Source organism: Pelodiscus sinensis, chromosome 1, assembly GCF_052426305.1.
Source record: "Pelodiscus sinensis isolate ZL-2025 chromosome 1, ASM5242630v1, whole genome shotgun sequence".
In the NCBI taxonomy this organism is placed as follows: Eukaryota; Metazoa; Chordata; order Testudines; family Trionychidae; genus Pelodiscus; species Pelodiscus sinensis.
Window position 1 is genome coordinate 339091718 of NC_143052.1, and position 17623 is coordinate 339109340.

Here is a 17623-nt window from a genome sequence, read left to right on the forward strand (position 1 = left end):
TTTTTAACCACTTGACAAGCAATAAGGACAACTAAGAAATCAATTAGGATAGGGATGATGGCGGGGGGGGGGGGAGTTATACCAGTTCTGGAGACAGCAGGAACACAAGTACCGGTCGCATGCTCATAAACTGTCTCCACTCGGGTCGACCAACTCGGAGTACACTCAGTAAGACTCGAGAGCAGGGGGTGCAAGGCGTCTGCGTGATCAGGCCAGGCGTTCATTCGATGTGAATCCCCAGTGAGAGAGGGGCTGCCTGCCTGTTTTATTGCCTGTGAACTTATCACCCCATAGGTTGGTTTTTGCTGCAGTGGGTGGAGTAGCAGACCTGAACACAAGTCAGCCCATTGGCTGATCTTTCACTGCAATGGGTGGAGCGAGCAGGGGAAGATTATTAATTTACATGCCCTTATATGGAAAACACTCCACCTCACAGACAGAGCCCCCTATACCAGCCTTAGAGGTATTACAGGCTATGGCTCCCTGCGACAGGCAGCCATTGTTGTAGTTCTGACTCGGACACCTGGGTCCAGGACGGAGGCCCTGCAAGCCCAACTGCCAACTGTCTCTTTTGCAGCAGGTCTCTGGGCATGAGCACCCCACCTGGGTCCGGGACGGGGTCCCTGCAAGCCCAACTGCCCATTGCCTTGTGTTCCCTTTACGGCAGTCCGTTCCGGGGTTCTATACCCCAGTTGCCTGGGACTCTCGTACTCCCTCCCGGATTTTGCCTTGTCCATTCCTCACAGGGATGGGGGACCTGGGCCCTCCCTCTTCATCAGGTCCCAGCCCGGGGTCCTAAGTGCAGGGTCGACGCTTCCCTGCACGGCTGACGGGGTGCATTCCCGAAATGTGTCAGCCCACGAGCACCACAAGGACCCTGCCCCGGGCTGCTTCCTTCCCTCCACTGGCCCCTGGGTGGCATCCTCCAGCTCCCCAGTGTCTACCATGGTTCTTGGTGCCAGTTCCTCAATCTGGCCTCCAGCGCCTCTCCCAGGGCCTCACTGGAAGGCAGCGTCCCCCATCCGGGACTCACTGCCCACCTTCCACGGACTGCCAGCCATATCCCTTCGCCAGCGCCGGCAGGCCCTTTTGAATCGGCCTGCCGGATGAGACGCTGATTGGTGGCCCCGCCCACTCCGTGATGCGGGACTTCCCCACATCACTTCCGGGCAGCTGCCCGATGCCTCCGCTTGGCCCGGCAGTATGCTGGGATCCGAGCTCGTGGTGTTGGCGCTGCCCCAGCTGGGTGAAGGGTCTTCGTTGTGCCTCGGTGCAGCGGCAGCATCAGGCCCCTCGGGCTCACCGTCACCTGTGCGGCCCACTGCGCCCCCATTCCAGCCGGCCAGCATGCGGGCCGTCACAGGGTAATATTGGCAGAAACCCAGGAGAGAGGAGGTTCCATCTTCCTCTGCAGCATGGGGCATGGGTCACTTGCAGGGTTAAACTAGGATAAATGGTGGATTCTTCTTCAAGGAATGGAGCTATTGTATTCCACTGAGGATTATGCACATGATTCTCTGTAATTTCAAATCCTTAAACCATGATTTTGAGGACTTCAGTAACTCATCTACAGTTAATGGGTCTATTTACAGAAGTGGGTGGGTTGAGGTTTTATGTCCTGCAATGTCCAGAAGGTCAGACTTGATGATCATGATGGTCACAGTCTGCAGCTCTATAAGACATTGAATGACCTGATGATTTGCCCAACGACACACACAAAATCAGTAGTCTTGGTTTCCAGTCATTCTATCCTGTTTGTAGAACAAGGTGTTCAACTTCCATAATCTTTTCAATGTTCCCCAAACAATGCTAATTTCTTCCACTTAGCTTTCTCACAATAATTATCCACAACAAATAAATTCCTACTGGAGGACAACAAAAGAGAAGGAAATCTATATTAACTAGTAGGCATTCAAATACTGTGGTAATACGCAGAGTATGAGGCAGGAAACATGGTCTACTGGAGAATGCACTAGAATTGTACTTAGACCTGGGTTCGGAATCCCTTTCAGCCACAGATGACCTATGTGAACTTGGCAAAACATTTCATCTTCTCTGTGCCTGAATTCCTCATCCCTGAAATGAGGGTAATACTTTCCTACCTCATGCAATATTGTGAGGATAAAATCCATTACATATTGTGAGGTACTCAGATACTGTGATGATCAGGGCCATGGAAGTATATATATACATAATGTATAAGCAGTTTGATATCCAAGGCTCTGTCATTCATACTTGGACTGCTCCCCACCTCCCCACCCCCTTTTGAAACCTTACTCTCATGTAGCATTTCTGGAGAAACCCATGTGCCCCCTTCAAATCAAAACCATATGCCAGTCTATCCTAAGTTTTCTGTTTGAGTCAACAGTTATATCTGAAATGACTTGGCTTTGAATGGATTCCTGAGAGTCTCTCCTTTCTGAGAGGGAGTTTATGTGAATTTTTCTTTCTTACTAGATTAATTGGGGTTTTGATAACAAATCCAGTCCCTGTTTACACGGGAAAGTGGAAGTTCTAATTTCACTCAAACTTATTTATTTTCCATTACCTACTGACAATGAAGAAAGACACTCTTGTTCATGCTAGTAGATGTCCTAATTAACTTTTAACCAGATAGTGGTAAGTGCTAATTTTGCTATGTATGTCCAAACCACTTATTTTAAAAGAACTGTTCAGATGCCTTTACAATCCACTTGAAATGGATCCTTTCCAATGCAGAGACTTTACTAAACCCAGCACTCATCATTGGGATGTTTGACAAACTTGGGCATATTTTTATAAATAAAATGACATGTATAGGAAGTGAAAATGTGCTGTTCCCTTCCTCTTTGTTTATGTTAAATGGCTCTGATGTTAATATTACTGTACATTTTCTTGGAGAAACTATTTTGTGAAATAGGAGTCGCTCCCTTAATAAGAAAATGTCATTACAAGTCCATTGAATATCGGATCATTTAGCCATTGAGTGCCTGAAGGTAAACTGGATGGTGATTAAATATGAAATGTTTATGTTCGGGAAGAAAGGAACGATACAGGAAGCCACATTGCTTTCCTTCATGTTTTCAGGGGGTGTGTCTTAATTGCATAAGCATGCTTCTCTCCATACATGTGTTTGCTTTTTAAGTGCTCTGTCATGTTCTTTAACTTTACTTGCCTTTATGTAATTTTGTGGAACAGATGCATACACTGGATGGCCTTGGTGCAAGCAGAAACCTACACTGAGTTATGTCCTGGACTCATGCAAATCCAATCAGTGTTATTCACTTTTAAACCCCCAGGATGATTAGTAGAAAGCTGGAATTGTCCCAGGGAGAGCTGGGTCACATGTATTACATGCTAGACACATACAACTAAGATCTTAATGGTAAAAGAATGAATTATATATGGCTGACTTTTAAGCTGCTTACTCAGTCCTTACTCAGTCAAAATTCTTACTGTCTTTCCCTGTATAAGGACTGGATAAAAATGAATAAGGGCCAGAAGAATAGCTTGTTAATATGACAGTGCACATCAAAGGCTCAGTTTCCGTGGATTTATTGATGAATAAGTAAATATAACATCACATCTTCTTAAGTGTTGTAAAATTGCTCACTGAATTTCCATCCCAGCTTCAGATGTATTCTGTGATCTGGAGTCCAATTCTCATCTCACGCTGGCATAAATCAGGAGCAATTCCGTTGAAACCAACAGTGCTAGACTAGTGTGAAACTAGTGTGAGAGGTGAACCAGACTGAAGAAACTGGCATGTTTTTGTTATTGCAGAACCCATATGAGCTGTCAAATAACATAAATCCCATGCTTTTCTTTTTAGCAGTGATTAGTATCAAGCAGTAGGGTGAGAGTCTACTAAGTGTCCCTGCAGTTATGAAGCTCTCCCCCACAGAAAAAGATGACTTTTCTCATTGCTCACTACAGCCATGCACCTGTTTGGCCTAAACTGGCACCTGCAGCCGATGGAAGGGCAGATGTATGAGATCACGGAAGACACAGCCAGCAGTTGGCCAGTGCCAACGGACGTCTCCTTATATCCCTCGGGGGGCACAGGGTTAGAGTTACCTGACAGGAAAGGCAAAGGATCCAGTGAAGGTATGGTTGGTGTGTGTCCATGTTGTGAGTCTTCTATGTCTGCCTCTGATGTCCAACCATCCAGACTCATACTCCATCATTCCCATACCGCCTTTCCTGCAGTACCATAGTTTGGTGCTTTCCCAATTTTTCATGCCTAGAACTAATAGCAATCAATCATGTTTTTGTATATTTCTAAATGTCATATCCTTTTAATGTCCTTTAACATGATAATAAGGAGTGTGTCTTCAGCAAACCTATGAGATCACTATCAAGGAGCGAATATCAATACCACATCTCATATGGGTACAGTATTCTACCACAAAAGCCCTAATGACGATGCCTCAAGAATTGTCACTGTGCTTTCTCCACAACAATACATCAGTCATATTGTAGTATTTCTTTTGGTTAGTAGTTGTCATTGTTGTGGATACCAAAGTATTAACTAAAAGCTGTTGGCATTGCAGGCTTAGGCATAGTGAAGTTGGCAATGTATCCTCAAGGACACCCAAATGAAATGCCTGCTGACAGCCTTCATTTCCCGCTAAAGTTAAAGATGCTGAGCCTGCTCAGAACCACGCAGAATCAGGGTCTAATTTAAAAAAACAACATGTTATTCCACAAGCAAGCATGAGTTTTGCAACATTGATTGTGTTTTCAGTGGGGGCATCAGTGCCAGAAATATCATCAGGGTCTGCAAAGTACAGGGTTTTCATCACTCTAAGAATCATGTAGGGGAGATGAGGAGATGAATTCAGATTTGAATTTAATAAAGCTCTTTGTGCTGTGATGCCGTTTCTTCATATTTAAGTGACCATAAGATCAAAAATCTCTCATTCCAGTAGAGTTATAGTTATTGGCTGGTTTTGGTAAAGTTTTTCTGATGGGGGATGGAGAAAAGTAAATAAGAGGCAAGGACTGTGGTCTTGATCCAAAGCCCATTGAAATCAATGGAAGTCTTTCCACTGATTTCAGTGGGCTTTGGATCAAGCCTTAAATAATTACACTTAGGCTACGTCTACACTGTAGCCTTCTTGCGGAAAAGCTTATGCAAATGAAGCGCGACATGGAATCTTGCCACGCTTCATTTGCATAATTAATTAGCAGCCGCTTTTGTACAAGAAGCTTTTGCGCAAAAAGGAGCTGTGTAGACGGCTCCTTTTGCGCAAAATGAGGAAGAACGACTCTTGCGCACGAGGGGGTTTTTGCACAAAAAAGAGCTGTTAACTAGCTCCTTTTTGCACAAAAGCCTTTTGCGGAAAAGTGGCTGCTAATTAATTATGCAAACAAAGCATGGCGATATTCCACGCTGTGATTCATTTGCATAAGCTTTTCTGCAAGAAGGCTGTAATGTAGACGTAACCTTTGTCTATGTCTGGAAAACTGAGTTGTTCTGGGATAACTGCCGCGTCCAGGGAACATGTCTGCTCTTCTGACATTTTTTGCGGAAGAGCAGACGCACTCTTTTGGAAGCCCTGTCTTCCTTGTTTTCTGAGGAAGAAGGGCTCTTCTGAAAGAGGAGGTTTTTCCAAAATTTGGCCCAGAGTAGATGGGCCAAATTTCAGAAAAACCTTTTTCGAAAAAACAATTAGAAAAATATACGCAAATTGCAGAGTGCAATTTGCGTACCTTTTTCCGATAAAAAGCAGCAGTCTAGACGTAGCCTTATTCATTACAGAATTTTTACTTAATGGGATTATCTGTCGTTATTAATGCCAACGAAGGCCATAGTTACATACTACTTAAAAGCAATATAGTTACTAATGACTGGTCAGTGTCAAATTAATTTAGTACAGTGTAAATCAGCTAATCAAGAACTGTAGAACCCTGGACAAAGCTTCTTAGACAATGTATTAAACTACAGACTTATCCATTGCTTCTACATTCAATGGGGCCTCATGATAAAGCTTTTTTTTTCTTTTGTCTTCTGTTTAAATTGCTATGTATAAACCCCTGTATATTGTATTTGATCTCTGCCTTTCCTATTAAAAGATCAAAATGAACATAAAAAGGATGTATCTAATAATCAAGGGGCTAAGTCAAAGTTTTTTACTCAATTTTCTTTTGGTGCTTCTCAGCTAAGCCCCCACTGAAATCAAAAAGATCTTTGTCTGAATGGGTATGTCTACACTACAGCGCTAATTCGAACTAACTTAGTTCGAATTAGTTAATTCGAACTAAGCTAATTCGAACTAACGCATCCAGACTAAAAAACTAGCTCGAATTAGCGTTTTCCTAATTCGAACTAGCATGTCCACATTAAGTGGACCCTGAACCAGGGTTAAGGATGGCCGGAAGCAGTGCCAGCAGGGCATCAGAGGAGGACTTAGAGCGTGGAGCTGCTGTCTCAGGCTAGCCGAGGGCTGTGCTTAAAGGGACCCGACCCCCACCCCGGACAGACAGTTCTCAGGGGTTCCCTGCTTGCAAAGCAGTCCTGGCTTGGAGTTCCCTGGGTGCCCACACTGGGCACATCACAGCACTCGGCCATCAGACCGGCTGCACTTGCCGCAGGCTGCCATCTGGGGAGAGGGGGCAATTGGGGGCCTGCAGGAGAGCTTCCACCCCCAGAAGCCCGCAGAGCCAGCCCAGTCCTCCCCATCAGGGGCTCGTACCCCATTCCTCCCTCACCTCCTTCCACTTACCCTTCCCTAGCCCCCCTTCCTGATGTACAAAATAAAGAAAACGTGTGGTCAAAAATAGAATCTCTCTTTATTGAACAAAACTCGGGGAGACTGGGAAAAGGAGGTGGGAGAGGGGAAGAAAGAGGGTGGGAGAGGGGAGGGCAACTAAAATGATCAGAGGTTTGGCAGAGGTCCCATATGAAGAGAGGCTAAAGAGACTGGGACTTTTCAGCTTAGAAGAGAGGAGATGGAGGGGGGATAGGATAGAGGTCTATAAAAGCATGAATAGGGTGGAGAGGGTGCATCAAGAAAAGTTCTTCATTAGTTCCCATAATAGAAGGACTAGAGGACACCAAAGGAAAGGAATGGGTAGCAGGCTTCAAAGTAGTAACAGAAAGTTGTTCTTCACAAAGCAAAGAGTCAACCTGTGGAACTCCTTGCTGCAGGAGGCTGTGAAAGCTAGAACTAGAACAGAGTTGAAAGAGAAGTGAGATAAAGTGATGGAGGTTGGGTCCATGGAGTGGTAGTAGCCAGGGGGTAGGAGTGCTAGTGTAGCACCTATCAAAGTTAATTCGAACTAACGTCTGTTAGTTCGAATTAACTTTGTAGTGTAGACATACCCTATAAGAGCATGGATCTCTCTCTCTCTTTCTCTCTAAGTATAGAGATATATGCATATGTACACGCTCACACAGTGTCAACTTTCCTGCCAAATCCTCTCTGCAATGGGGAGCTTTATTTAGAGAGAAGTCTCTGGAGACTGTCATAGGTAGAGAGCTGTAAAGAACCCTAGCGTGATCTTCTTGAATGTCTTGGGGAACCTGTGGCCTTGTGGGTATCATCTGCTTCTGGTTAAAATTAAATAAAGCCTTGGTATCTATCTCTACAGAGATAACTGTATACACCACTGAAATGCAGCTACCTCTGCTGTGTGGTAACATGGGAGGCAGCCTGTGCTAGTTAGGTTACATAACGTCTTTTCCAAATACGAAGGTTTATCATTGAAATTATGAAAACTGACTAAAAAGTATTCTTGAAGAGACTGCTTTTCCTATGGTGGAATTGGCAGTTTGGAGCTAACATTTCCTTAGTGCTGAAATGAATTTGGTTTTGCTAACTGTAGGAAGTTATTAGCTCTAATCCAGGGGTGGGCAATAAAAAAATGGTACTTCACCAGGGTTAAACCTGTGCCTCTGTATTTACCAGTGATCACAGCTCCCATTGGCTGCGGATCACCATTCCCGGACAATGGAAGATGTGATCTCTGTACCTGCGGAGATGCAGGTAAATATAGCAGTCGAGGCCTGCCAGGGGCTCGTCCCGGCAAGCCAGATCCGGCCAGCAAGCCAGTATTTGCCTGTTCTTGCTCTTGTCTGTCTCCAGTCCAGGAAAGAACTTTAGCATGTGCTCAAGGCCATCCTGATTCAACAAATTTAAATCTTTGCTTAAGCGCCATTGAAGCCAGTGACATATTAGCATGAACTTAAGTACTTTGATGGATCAAGGTGTTTTACCAAATCAGAGCCTATATCAGAACTATAATCACATGCAGTTGGGCCCAAAAATGAAACAACTCATTTTGATAACTAAATAAATTGGGCATAGTTGCTAAGGAAACTGAAGCATTGCATGTGCAAGGTAACATATTGAAAGAGCAAAGTGATTGGCAGCATAATTAGGCTTTCAGAATTAATTCTGAAATTAATTTTACTTCAGGTTAGTTAGACAAAGTTTCTGATTAGAAATTGTACTAAAATTGCATTCTTATTTGAGTTTTGTTCTAAATATCCAGTTCTCAGAGCCTGATCCTGTTCTTTTCCGAGTGATTGACAACTCCTGTTGATGTCAATGGGCGACATTTACTCCTGTGCAGAAAACCTTGTTCTGAACTTTTGCACTGGGGTAGATCTTACCCAATGGGGACATGAAGCAGTTATTTTAACTAGCTCCAGAAAAAGAGTACATCAGATCTTTCCCTACATATTTAACTGGCAATCAAGAAAAGACACATACTTTTGTGGAATGGCTATTTCTGCCTCAAACTCAGACCTTTTTTATTTTTATTTCCTTGTGCTTGAGTAAGCACTACTCATTGTACTAAAAAGAATCCGTCTTATGCTCATTTCTTCCAAGGTATCATCCTCCCTCATTTGTTCTGATGTAAGACCTTTATTAATGTCCAGTCAGACAGCATACCATGTGCTTTGACTTTCCATTTTAACTTCCATGTGTGTATCAGACTCATCAGTAATAATCCCAGAAATGTATCTTTGATGTGGACCAGAACTAATGAAGTCTTTGGATCTTTTTATAACCTCTTGCAGCTCTCTTTCCATCCCTTAGTTATAAAATAGGACTTTTGGAAAGAGAGCCTTGCACAAGCACGATGTTTGCTTTAAGACTGACAGTATCCTGAAAAATGACTTTTAGAATTCATGCAAATTCTAATAATCCAATTTACAAAATAAAAGTCATGGAATTAAACTAATTTGATCTCAGTTATATTATTCTGTGCTACAGACAGAATTACAAATGGTTTAATTATAATTTCCTGTTCCCCCAAGCTGCCTCTGTTTATTTTTGTTAATATTAATCTTAATTTTTAAACACAGATAAATAAGGAGTTTAAATTTTTCCTTGTTCCTTTGAAATGCAAAGGACAAGACTAAATTAGGCTCTTATAACAATAGCAGATCCATGTTTCTGTGAATGAAGTTTTATTCCTTTGTTGGTGTTTTCAAAATCAGACTTTTATTAATGAAATTTATGTAACAGTGTTTTTGAAAAATAATAATGGTAATGAGTCATGTGTATTCCACAAACTTCCAGTCTAGCAAAGCTCTTAAGTACTTGCTTAACTTTAGCAGTAGCTTGTTGGCACTTAAAGTTAAGCATGCGCTTAATGGCTTTCTATTTAATTAAAAAATTAAATGCAAACTCTTCTCCATGATACTTGAATACTTTCAATATTAACTGAATTAAAAAATTTTTATCTGCTTTTAATTAAGATGACATTTTAATAGTTTGAACCTGATATTTCTGCTATGGAGTTTACATTAGGAGGAAAATATATAGAGAAATTTTACATTTAAATAGATTTTTATTATTTAAAACAGCAAAATATTTTATGTAATGGCTGCAGGATTGCACTACAAGTTCAGCATTAAATGTAAATTGTGACGGTATTAGACTAGAATTCATAACGGGTAGGAGGACATTGTAGTTCTTATTTCCCAAATGCAGAATTTAGTTTTAAAAAGCTACCATAAATATGATTTGTAACAAATTATTTTGTATTACTGAAAGATTCTTTCTCATTTTGTTAGAATTATTTGATCTGTGAAACATACGGAAGTGGGTTTTAACAGCAAAGAGATTAAATAGTCGTTGATTTGAATATGGAAAGGTAACAAAGACAGCCTGTAGTGGTCCACATAGTATTCTCCTGTCCCTTAATTGTTCCTATAAAAGCTGAAATCTGGGAGGTGACGCTAACATATACTTTTCAAATATAAATGTGTTTAATTTAGCAGCCTCCTAACCAATGGTATTTTTCATCTTCATCTCTTTTCCTGTTTTCTCATAATTTCAGGCTAGGCAGCATGCGCCAGTGATTAAAGCAAAGTCCTGGGAGTCAGCAGCCCTGGGGTTTTATTTTCCACTCTGACCCTAATTCGCTGTGCTTCCCTTGTGTCCCCATTTTCCAAAGTGCCCACTGATTCTGAGAGCTTAAGTATATGGATACCCAACCTGATATGCCTAGAGCCTGATATCCAGAGGTGCTGAGAACCCTGTTGACTTTATTTGGAATTCTAGATGCTCAGCACCTCTGGATATCAGCCCAAAGTCTTTCAATGCAGGCACTCAAACTCAGTAGACTCTTTCAGAAACATGCCTTCATGTTTGTATCTCAATTTTCCCATCTGTAAAATAAGGATAATAATCATACTCCAGAAAACTGCTCTGAAGTCTAATAAAAACACCTTAAGTTCTTGAAGGGGAGGTGGTATAGAAGTGCAGCATATTATGTCCCCTATCTTTGCTATATATCCCATCTTCATTTAGACATTTCTGAATTAGGGATGACATCCCACATGTCCCCACAGTTGCAAATAATTAATTTAGCAGTGAATTTACTTCTAGTTTTCCCCTGTATAATTTGCCATTACTTAAACAGATGTTCTTGACATACTCATCCCACTCCATGGTGCATGGGAAACTCACAATCACAATATTTTTAATAACATAATTACTTTCTCCATAAAGAACAACTAGGATGTGACGTAAGATGATTTATTTTAACATTAAAATGTAATTTAACAAGCTCTGCTTTTACGATTTAAGCAGAGAGCCATTTGGGAATCCATATTGCTCTTCCAAGATACATGTTTTCAATAGAAAGATGGAGGGTAGCCAGGCATAATCCCATCCGTTCATAGTAATAAAGATTTGATGCATAATGTATTCTGAAAAAATCTGTGAATTAGTAGATCAATGTCAGAGATACAAGTTTGATCAGATTGCTTATGGGATGCTAGGCTAATCCAGGTTTCTGTTTTGTTTTGTTTTTTGTTCCTGTGTCTCCGCAGGAAAGCCCAGTAGTTTCTTTCCAGAGGACAGTTTTATAGACTCTGGAGAAATTGATGTTGGACGGCGAGCCACACAGAAGATTCCTCCTGGTATCTTTTGGAGATCTCAGGTGTTCATTGACCACCCAGTGCATCTGAAATTCAATGTGTCTTTAGGAAAGGCAGCTCTGGTTGGGATTTATGGCAGGAAAGGCCTTCCTCCTTCACATACCCAGGTAACAGGAGCATATTTCAATAAACCAACACTTACATTGGAATTGATGTACTTGTAGCTTGTATCATGAAAAGATACAGAGACCCTCTTTTTATTTCAGTTACCTATCTCAAGAATTCTGTGGGTTCATGGAAGATACTGAGATTCAGATATTAAAAACAGATGCCTAGTGACAACTGCAAAATATGGGTTCACCAACATTAGCACCAATTCAGATCCTGAATTAGGATGATTTCCTGGCTTGGAGCCATAGAAAGATAGTGTTACACACCAAATATGAAATTTTATTTCCACAAGTGCTGCTTGCATGGTACGTTTTTATAGGCACGAGGCCCAATTTCATTATTAGTGCCTATTATCAGGTGCTTCTGATTTCCCATGAAAATTACTTTTCATGCTAAAAGTTCCTACTTAAAAGTGATTGGGGAGGGGACTATGTTTTGAAGATTATAAAAAGTAATTAAAATGTTGGGTCTTTTTATTTTACTTGTTAATAAAAGTTGTAAGTAACCTACATTGTTTGGATTTGATGAACTTGGAAAGCATATATATCTAAGCTTGACAGAAAACGTGGTTAGCCCTACTGAAGTCAGTGGAAAATCTCCCACTGACTTTGTAGCAGGGCATAGCAGGGCCCCCTTTGGTCCTGACTCTCCTCTGCTCAAATCAACCAGCCAGAGATCTCTGGTACAGTCATGGGTTTTCTTTATTTACAGTACACTTTCCTATCAGCTTCTAGCTACAGACAGCTTCAGGATTACAGCTTCAAGGACTGCTAGCTCCTGCAGCCAACAGAGAAGAGCTCCCACTCTCTTTAATTTTTTGGCTCTTCCCCTTCCTTCTGGCTAATCTTTTCTATCCCTGTGCATATTTTTTCCATCCATGTGTGGAATACTTTGTTTATGTGCACCACGGCATGTGTGAATGTGCACCCTAGTAGAAACACACAAAACAACTGAGCTAGGTATCTCTGCTAATCAGCAGGGCAGCATTCGACTCTCTCCTGAGAAGTTGCAGAAGGGCACAGCTTACAGGTTTTCCTTCTCTCTTGGCTTCTTTCCTGGCAGACTTTATATAGCCCCTGACTAGCAAGGCTGGTAGCTTTTCCCCATTTGCCAGTAGGCCTGGGCTTACTCAGCCAGCTCGAATTCTTCTTTCTTGTTTGGAGTTTGCGTGACAGTGGCATGGTTAAGTTTCCTTAGCTAGCACCCTGTCACATACTTCAGTAAGACCATTTTACCCAATGTCTATAAAAAGACTGAAGCAAGGGAAAAATGCAAAAAAAAAAAAACTTGATGGTTCAGGTTCTATGCTCACAAAAGTCAGGAGATTTAAAAAAATATTGTTAAAATTATTGTTTTTTAAAAAATGCATTTATCATGTTAAACAGATGTTTTGTAATTGAGGTGGAAATCTCAGTTTTTTTCTTATACATTTTTATTGGTTTTAAGGTTTTATGAATTTTAAAAAATATGGCTATCGTGTGTTAGACTCATTAGAAGTTCTGCAGCAGGTTAATGAGGAGCTATGAGAGAAACAAATGGAGAGGAATGAGTGGAGAGAGGAGACCAGAGAAAAGCAGATCAATAAATAGATAGGAGATCCTGCAAATTATTGGGAACAGGCACAATTCCAGTCATATCCTTATAGGTTACATCAAAACATGCCATGACTTGCCAGAAGAAATATCATGTGTGATGTTCCATAAGTGTGGGTGACAAAATTTTAATGTAAATCTCTTCTGCCTATCCTGAGATAGATCTGGCCCAAGGAGCATGGTCATTTTCTGGAATCCTGAAGTATACAATGAACATCTTTCCTTTGTGTTTCAGTTTGACTTTGTTGAGCTTCTTGATGGGAGACGGCTACTTACCCAGGAGGTGAGGAGTCTGGAAGGACCTCAGCGGCAACCTAAAGGCTTTGCGCCAATGTCCAGCCATGAGACAGGGTTTATCCAGTATTTGGATACAGGAATATGGCATTTGGCCTTCTACAATGATGGGAAAGAGTCTGAGGTGGTTTCTTTTCTTACTACCACAATAGGTAAGGATTTACCAAATTATTTTACCTAATCTATGTACTTTAGGGCCAGTTTCTCATGCTCTTACTCTTACTGAGTAGCATTTTACAGAAGATGTAATCTCATTGTTTCATATGAAACCATTCACAGAGTAAAGTACTGTTCAACATAAGTGAGGCTATTTGGGCAATAGTTGATAGACAGAGGCATATCTGCCTTGGGGACAAAACTGCACACATTATTAATGCTAAATACTTGAACATAGCCATGATGGCATGAACAGAACATAACTATATTAAAGGCCTATTTAAAAATTATCGTCTGGACACTCTGTCACCGCAGATGAGTCCAGAGTTACTGATTATAGAAGTTTCCCCTCTTCTCTGAGGCTTCTATTTGAGAATTATTTTCTGTTTCTATTGGGCCTATATTTTGTTTCTTGAGTAGAATTGTACAGCTGTTCGATAGCACACAGGAGCATCAAGCAATAGTTTGGACCAGAAAATGAGGAATACCATATCTAATGGAAACTTCTGGCATCATGTAATCACTCAAATTGGAGTTGTGGTAGGACACCAGAGTTAATGCCCCATCTCTTGCCAAAAGCACTATGGAACGGATAGCCAATTGGATGAACCTATTTCATGCCACATCTAAAAGAAAGAGATTGAGATTTTTCAATGGATGATTGGGTATCCAAACCTGCCCTAGGCTCTCCAGTAGTCAAGCAATCAGGCTACATCTAGACTGCACTCTTAAATCGGAGAAAGATACACAATCTGTGCTATGCAAATTGTGTGTCTTTTTAAATTTAATTTCAAAAGAGGCTTTTTTGAAATTTGGCGCATCTACACGGCACCAAATTTCAGAAAAAAGTGCTCTTTTGAGACATCCTTTATTCCTCGTAGAATGAACATAACATAAGAACATAAGAACGGCCGTACTGGGTAAGACCAAAGGTCCATCTAGCCCAATATCTGCCGACAGTGGCCAGCACCAGGTGCCCCAGAGAGAGTGGACTGAAGACAATGATCAAGCGATTTGTCTCCTGGTGTCCCTCTCCAACCTCTGACAAACAAAGGCAAAGGCCAAGGAGTTCCACAGGCTGACTATGCACTGTGTGAAGAAGAACTTTCTTTTATTAGTTTTAAACCTGCTACCCATTAATTTCATTTGGTATCCTCTAGTTCTTCTATTTAGGGAACTAATAAATAACTTTTCTTTATCTGCCCTCTCCACACCATTCATGATTTTATAGACCTCTATCATATCATAAATGAGGTACACAAGGAAGGTGAAAGAGCACGTCCATTCTTTCAAAAAAAAATTGAAAACGCAGACATGTTCCTTGGACGTGGCATTGTATTTTTGGGATACTTCTGGTATCCCGAAAAAGTAATGCAGTCTAGATGTAGCCTCAGTTAGCACCAAGCACTGGGTAACCACTACTTATCATAGCACCTTGGGATTCTTTTTCCTGCATGTAAATATTGCAAGATATGACCTGTCCCAGGTCTAGCTCCCTCTGTTTGCAATCTGTCCTTTCCCAGAACCAATTTCTGACTTCACTATGTGTAATTTTATATTTGACTGACCTACTGAGCAGGTTCATAGCCCTGAATCCATTTTGTTGTAATTCCAAGGCTCCTCCATAAAACCAGCACTTAGCTTTCTTTTACCTACAATGACTGTTTAATGGACCTTTTTCTAAACTGCATAAAGCAGTCTTATTCAAGTATTGCCATTAATCCCTCTCCCCAAAGAGGCATTGGCATGGAATTTCAGCTGTCTGCAGTAGTTACCCGAGAGCGATGGGTTTAAATTTGTCTTGTCAGTTTAATTAAAAGTTAGGTCTTATTAAAGCAAAATCATTAAGGTTCTAACATACAGTTTTACTTCTAAAGGTTATTTAATGTACCAATATAATAATATTATATTAAAATAAAAATATAGAATATAAACAGGCCTTTGCTGTCAATAATTCAATACATTCAAGACTGTTCACAAGTAAGCAACACCAGAAATAATTGCTCTTCAACTTATTAAATGGAAGGCTTACTCTTTGCAATGTGGTTTTATTAGTATGCTTAGTTTATTGCAGCAAGTTATTGTAATCAGAACAAATTGTACCTGTATCCGACACCTTTTATCCAAAAGGATCCCTACATGTTTTTTATATATTGGGACCGATTCAAAAAAGTTTCTTCTGTTCTGAAAGATTCTGCCAGGTAAGAGAGATTCCCTTGCAGATGATAGATGCCACACAACCAGTAATAGTTCTACCAGTAAAGAGAGTTTTAAAACATAATGACTGTACTTTTCAAATTGTTTACAAAGTGTAAGCTGGATTCAGACTCTTCTCCCATCAGTACACTCGGTACACTCACACTGTAGAAAGGCAGGATACATTGCTAGCACATCTGTCTGTACTGAATAAGGCTCCCTTAAGTGCTCCACAGCTTCAAGGTGGTCTAAGTCCTCTGTGGTTAAGCTCACCGGAGCATGCACTTAGTTGGCCACTTAGCAGGTGGTGCAGGCTGTGATCTTGTTTTAGACTATGTGTGAGGAGCCACCCAATAATTCCCCCACTTATCTTGAATTATTCTGCCCTTTGCAAGCAGGAAGACTCAAGGCTTTGCACTTCCAACTCTGCCCTGCATCCATCATGGCTAGCTTCATCTGCATGGTGCACAAGTCTGCACTAACTGAGCCATAAGGACCCTGCTTGCAATCTCTAAAAGTTCCTTATTGGAGATTACAGAGTATTCTATCAAATGGGACTAAATTAACACACACATTCAGTATGTGCCAGACAAGTACTAATAAGATGGGTCAGGCAGGATTTTTGTGTATGAGGAATCATTTCACCCATCAGCAGCCAAATAAGACTGCAGAGGTTCAGTATCATAGAAAGGACACAAATGACCCACTTTTGGACAGCATGTGAAAACGACTATGCCTGATAAGTGTAGAGTCTGAATTTTAGATAAGCATGATGGTGTGACAGGAATTTTGCCAGGACTCCACGGCTAAGCTAACACCTTACAAAAAGTACTGCGAGGACTTTAATGGCCAGAAGAAGTCAGTGTCTTGCTTATATGATCATTTTTAACAGCAGCCCTTTAAAATATCTGCTGGAGGTTTCCAGTAAAATCCATTAAATATGGCACTATATATAGCAGAATATCAGATTCTTTTCAGTGTGCTCATGAGCTCTGAAAAGATATGGTTGCTACTCTCTAAGTTCATAAATGCTGTAGTGGGTTGCAATTTCTGTTGACTCCACAGTAAAGAGGATGCAGCTACCTGACATTCCTGGTTTATGAAACTAGATGTAAAATTCTAATGCCCTATGAGTATATCAAGTCATATGAGATGGTCAGGTTACTTTTATGGGCAAGGAGGGGAGATTTGTGTTTAGGTGGTATTGAGCTCTGATGGCTGTTGTTTGATTTTATTTATTGTGACATGGAAAAATCTCTGATTATTGCAGAAATTCAGAGAAATAGTTAATACAGGGAAGAAGCATTTTGAATTATTAGCATTGTCGAGAAAGAGGCGGGATCTAAGTCATCTGAGTACAGGACTGGGAGTCATAGCTCTATTTAAATCTAAGCACTGAAACTGACTCCCTTCAGGCTTGTGTATGTTGCATAATCTCTGTGGTTCAGCTTTCTGCTCTGTAAAAGTGCTATCTATCCAGCCCACAAAGGTGCTGTGCATATTACTTGAATTACTTGAAGATTAAAAATGCTATGTAACTACTAATAGTTCACAATAACGGGTAACAGTTAACAACAACCATAGAGAGCCAAATTCTACAGCCTTTTCTTTGAAAAATCTCCTACAAGGTCAGCGGTAGTCTTGTTTGAGTGTGATACATGTTCCAAAAAAAAAAATTGTGTGGATTCTGCTAAGTTCACCCCCTGGTTTCCAACTGACCAAACCTTTAGCAAAATCAGTCAGCATAGGTCAGTTTCTCTGCATTACAACATTGATGGTAATTGTTGTACACTGCCTGTCTGGACTCATCATACTCTCCATTATTCATGTGAAAACAGGAGCAAAATGCAAACAACCTGCATTCCCAGCTTGGTGGCACATTTATTTTCAT

General features: G+C 40.9%; 1 protein-coding gene across 7 annotated transcripts in view; it reads left to right on the top strand.

Annotated features, from left to right (window-relative positions):
* TENM4 (teneurin transmembrane protein 4) overlaps positions 1–17623 on the top strand; it is an 870263-nt gene that overhangs the window by 630319 nt on the left and 222321 nt on the right. For 6 of the 7 annotated variants that reach the window (XM_075919469.2, XM_075919465.2, XM_075919466.2 and 3 more), the window contains 3 exons: positions 3916–4086; positions 11276–11490; positions 13322–13532. In XM_075919469.2, coding sequence (XP_075775584.1) covers positions 3916–4086; positions 11276–11490; positions 13322–13532 — 597 coding nt within the window. The remainder of the gene's footprint in view (positions 1–3915; positions 4087–11275; positions 11491–13321; positions 13533–17623) is intronic. The other variant, XM_075919468.2, reaches the window with a different exon arrangement.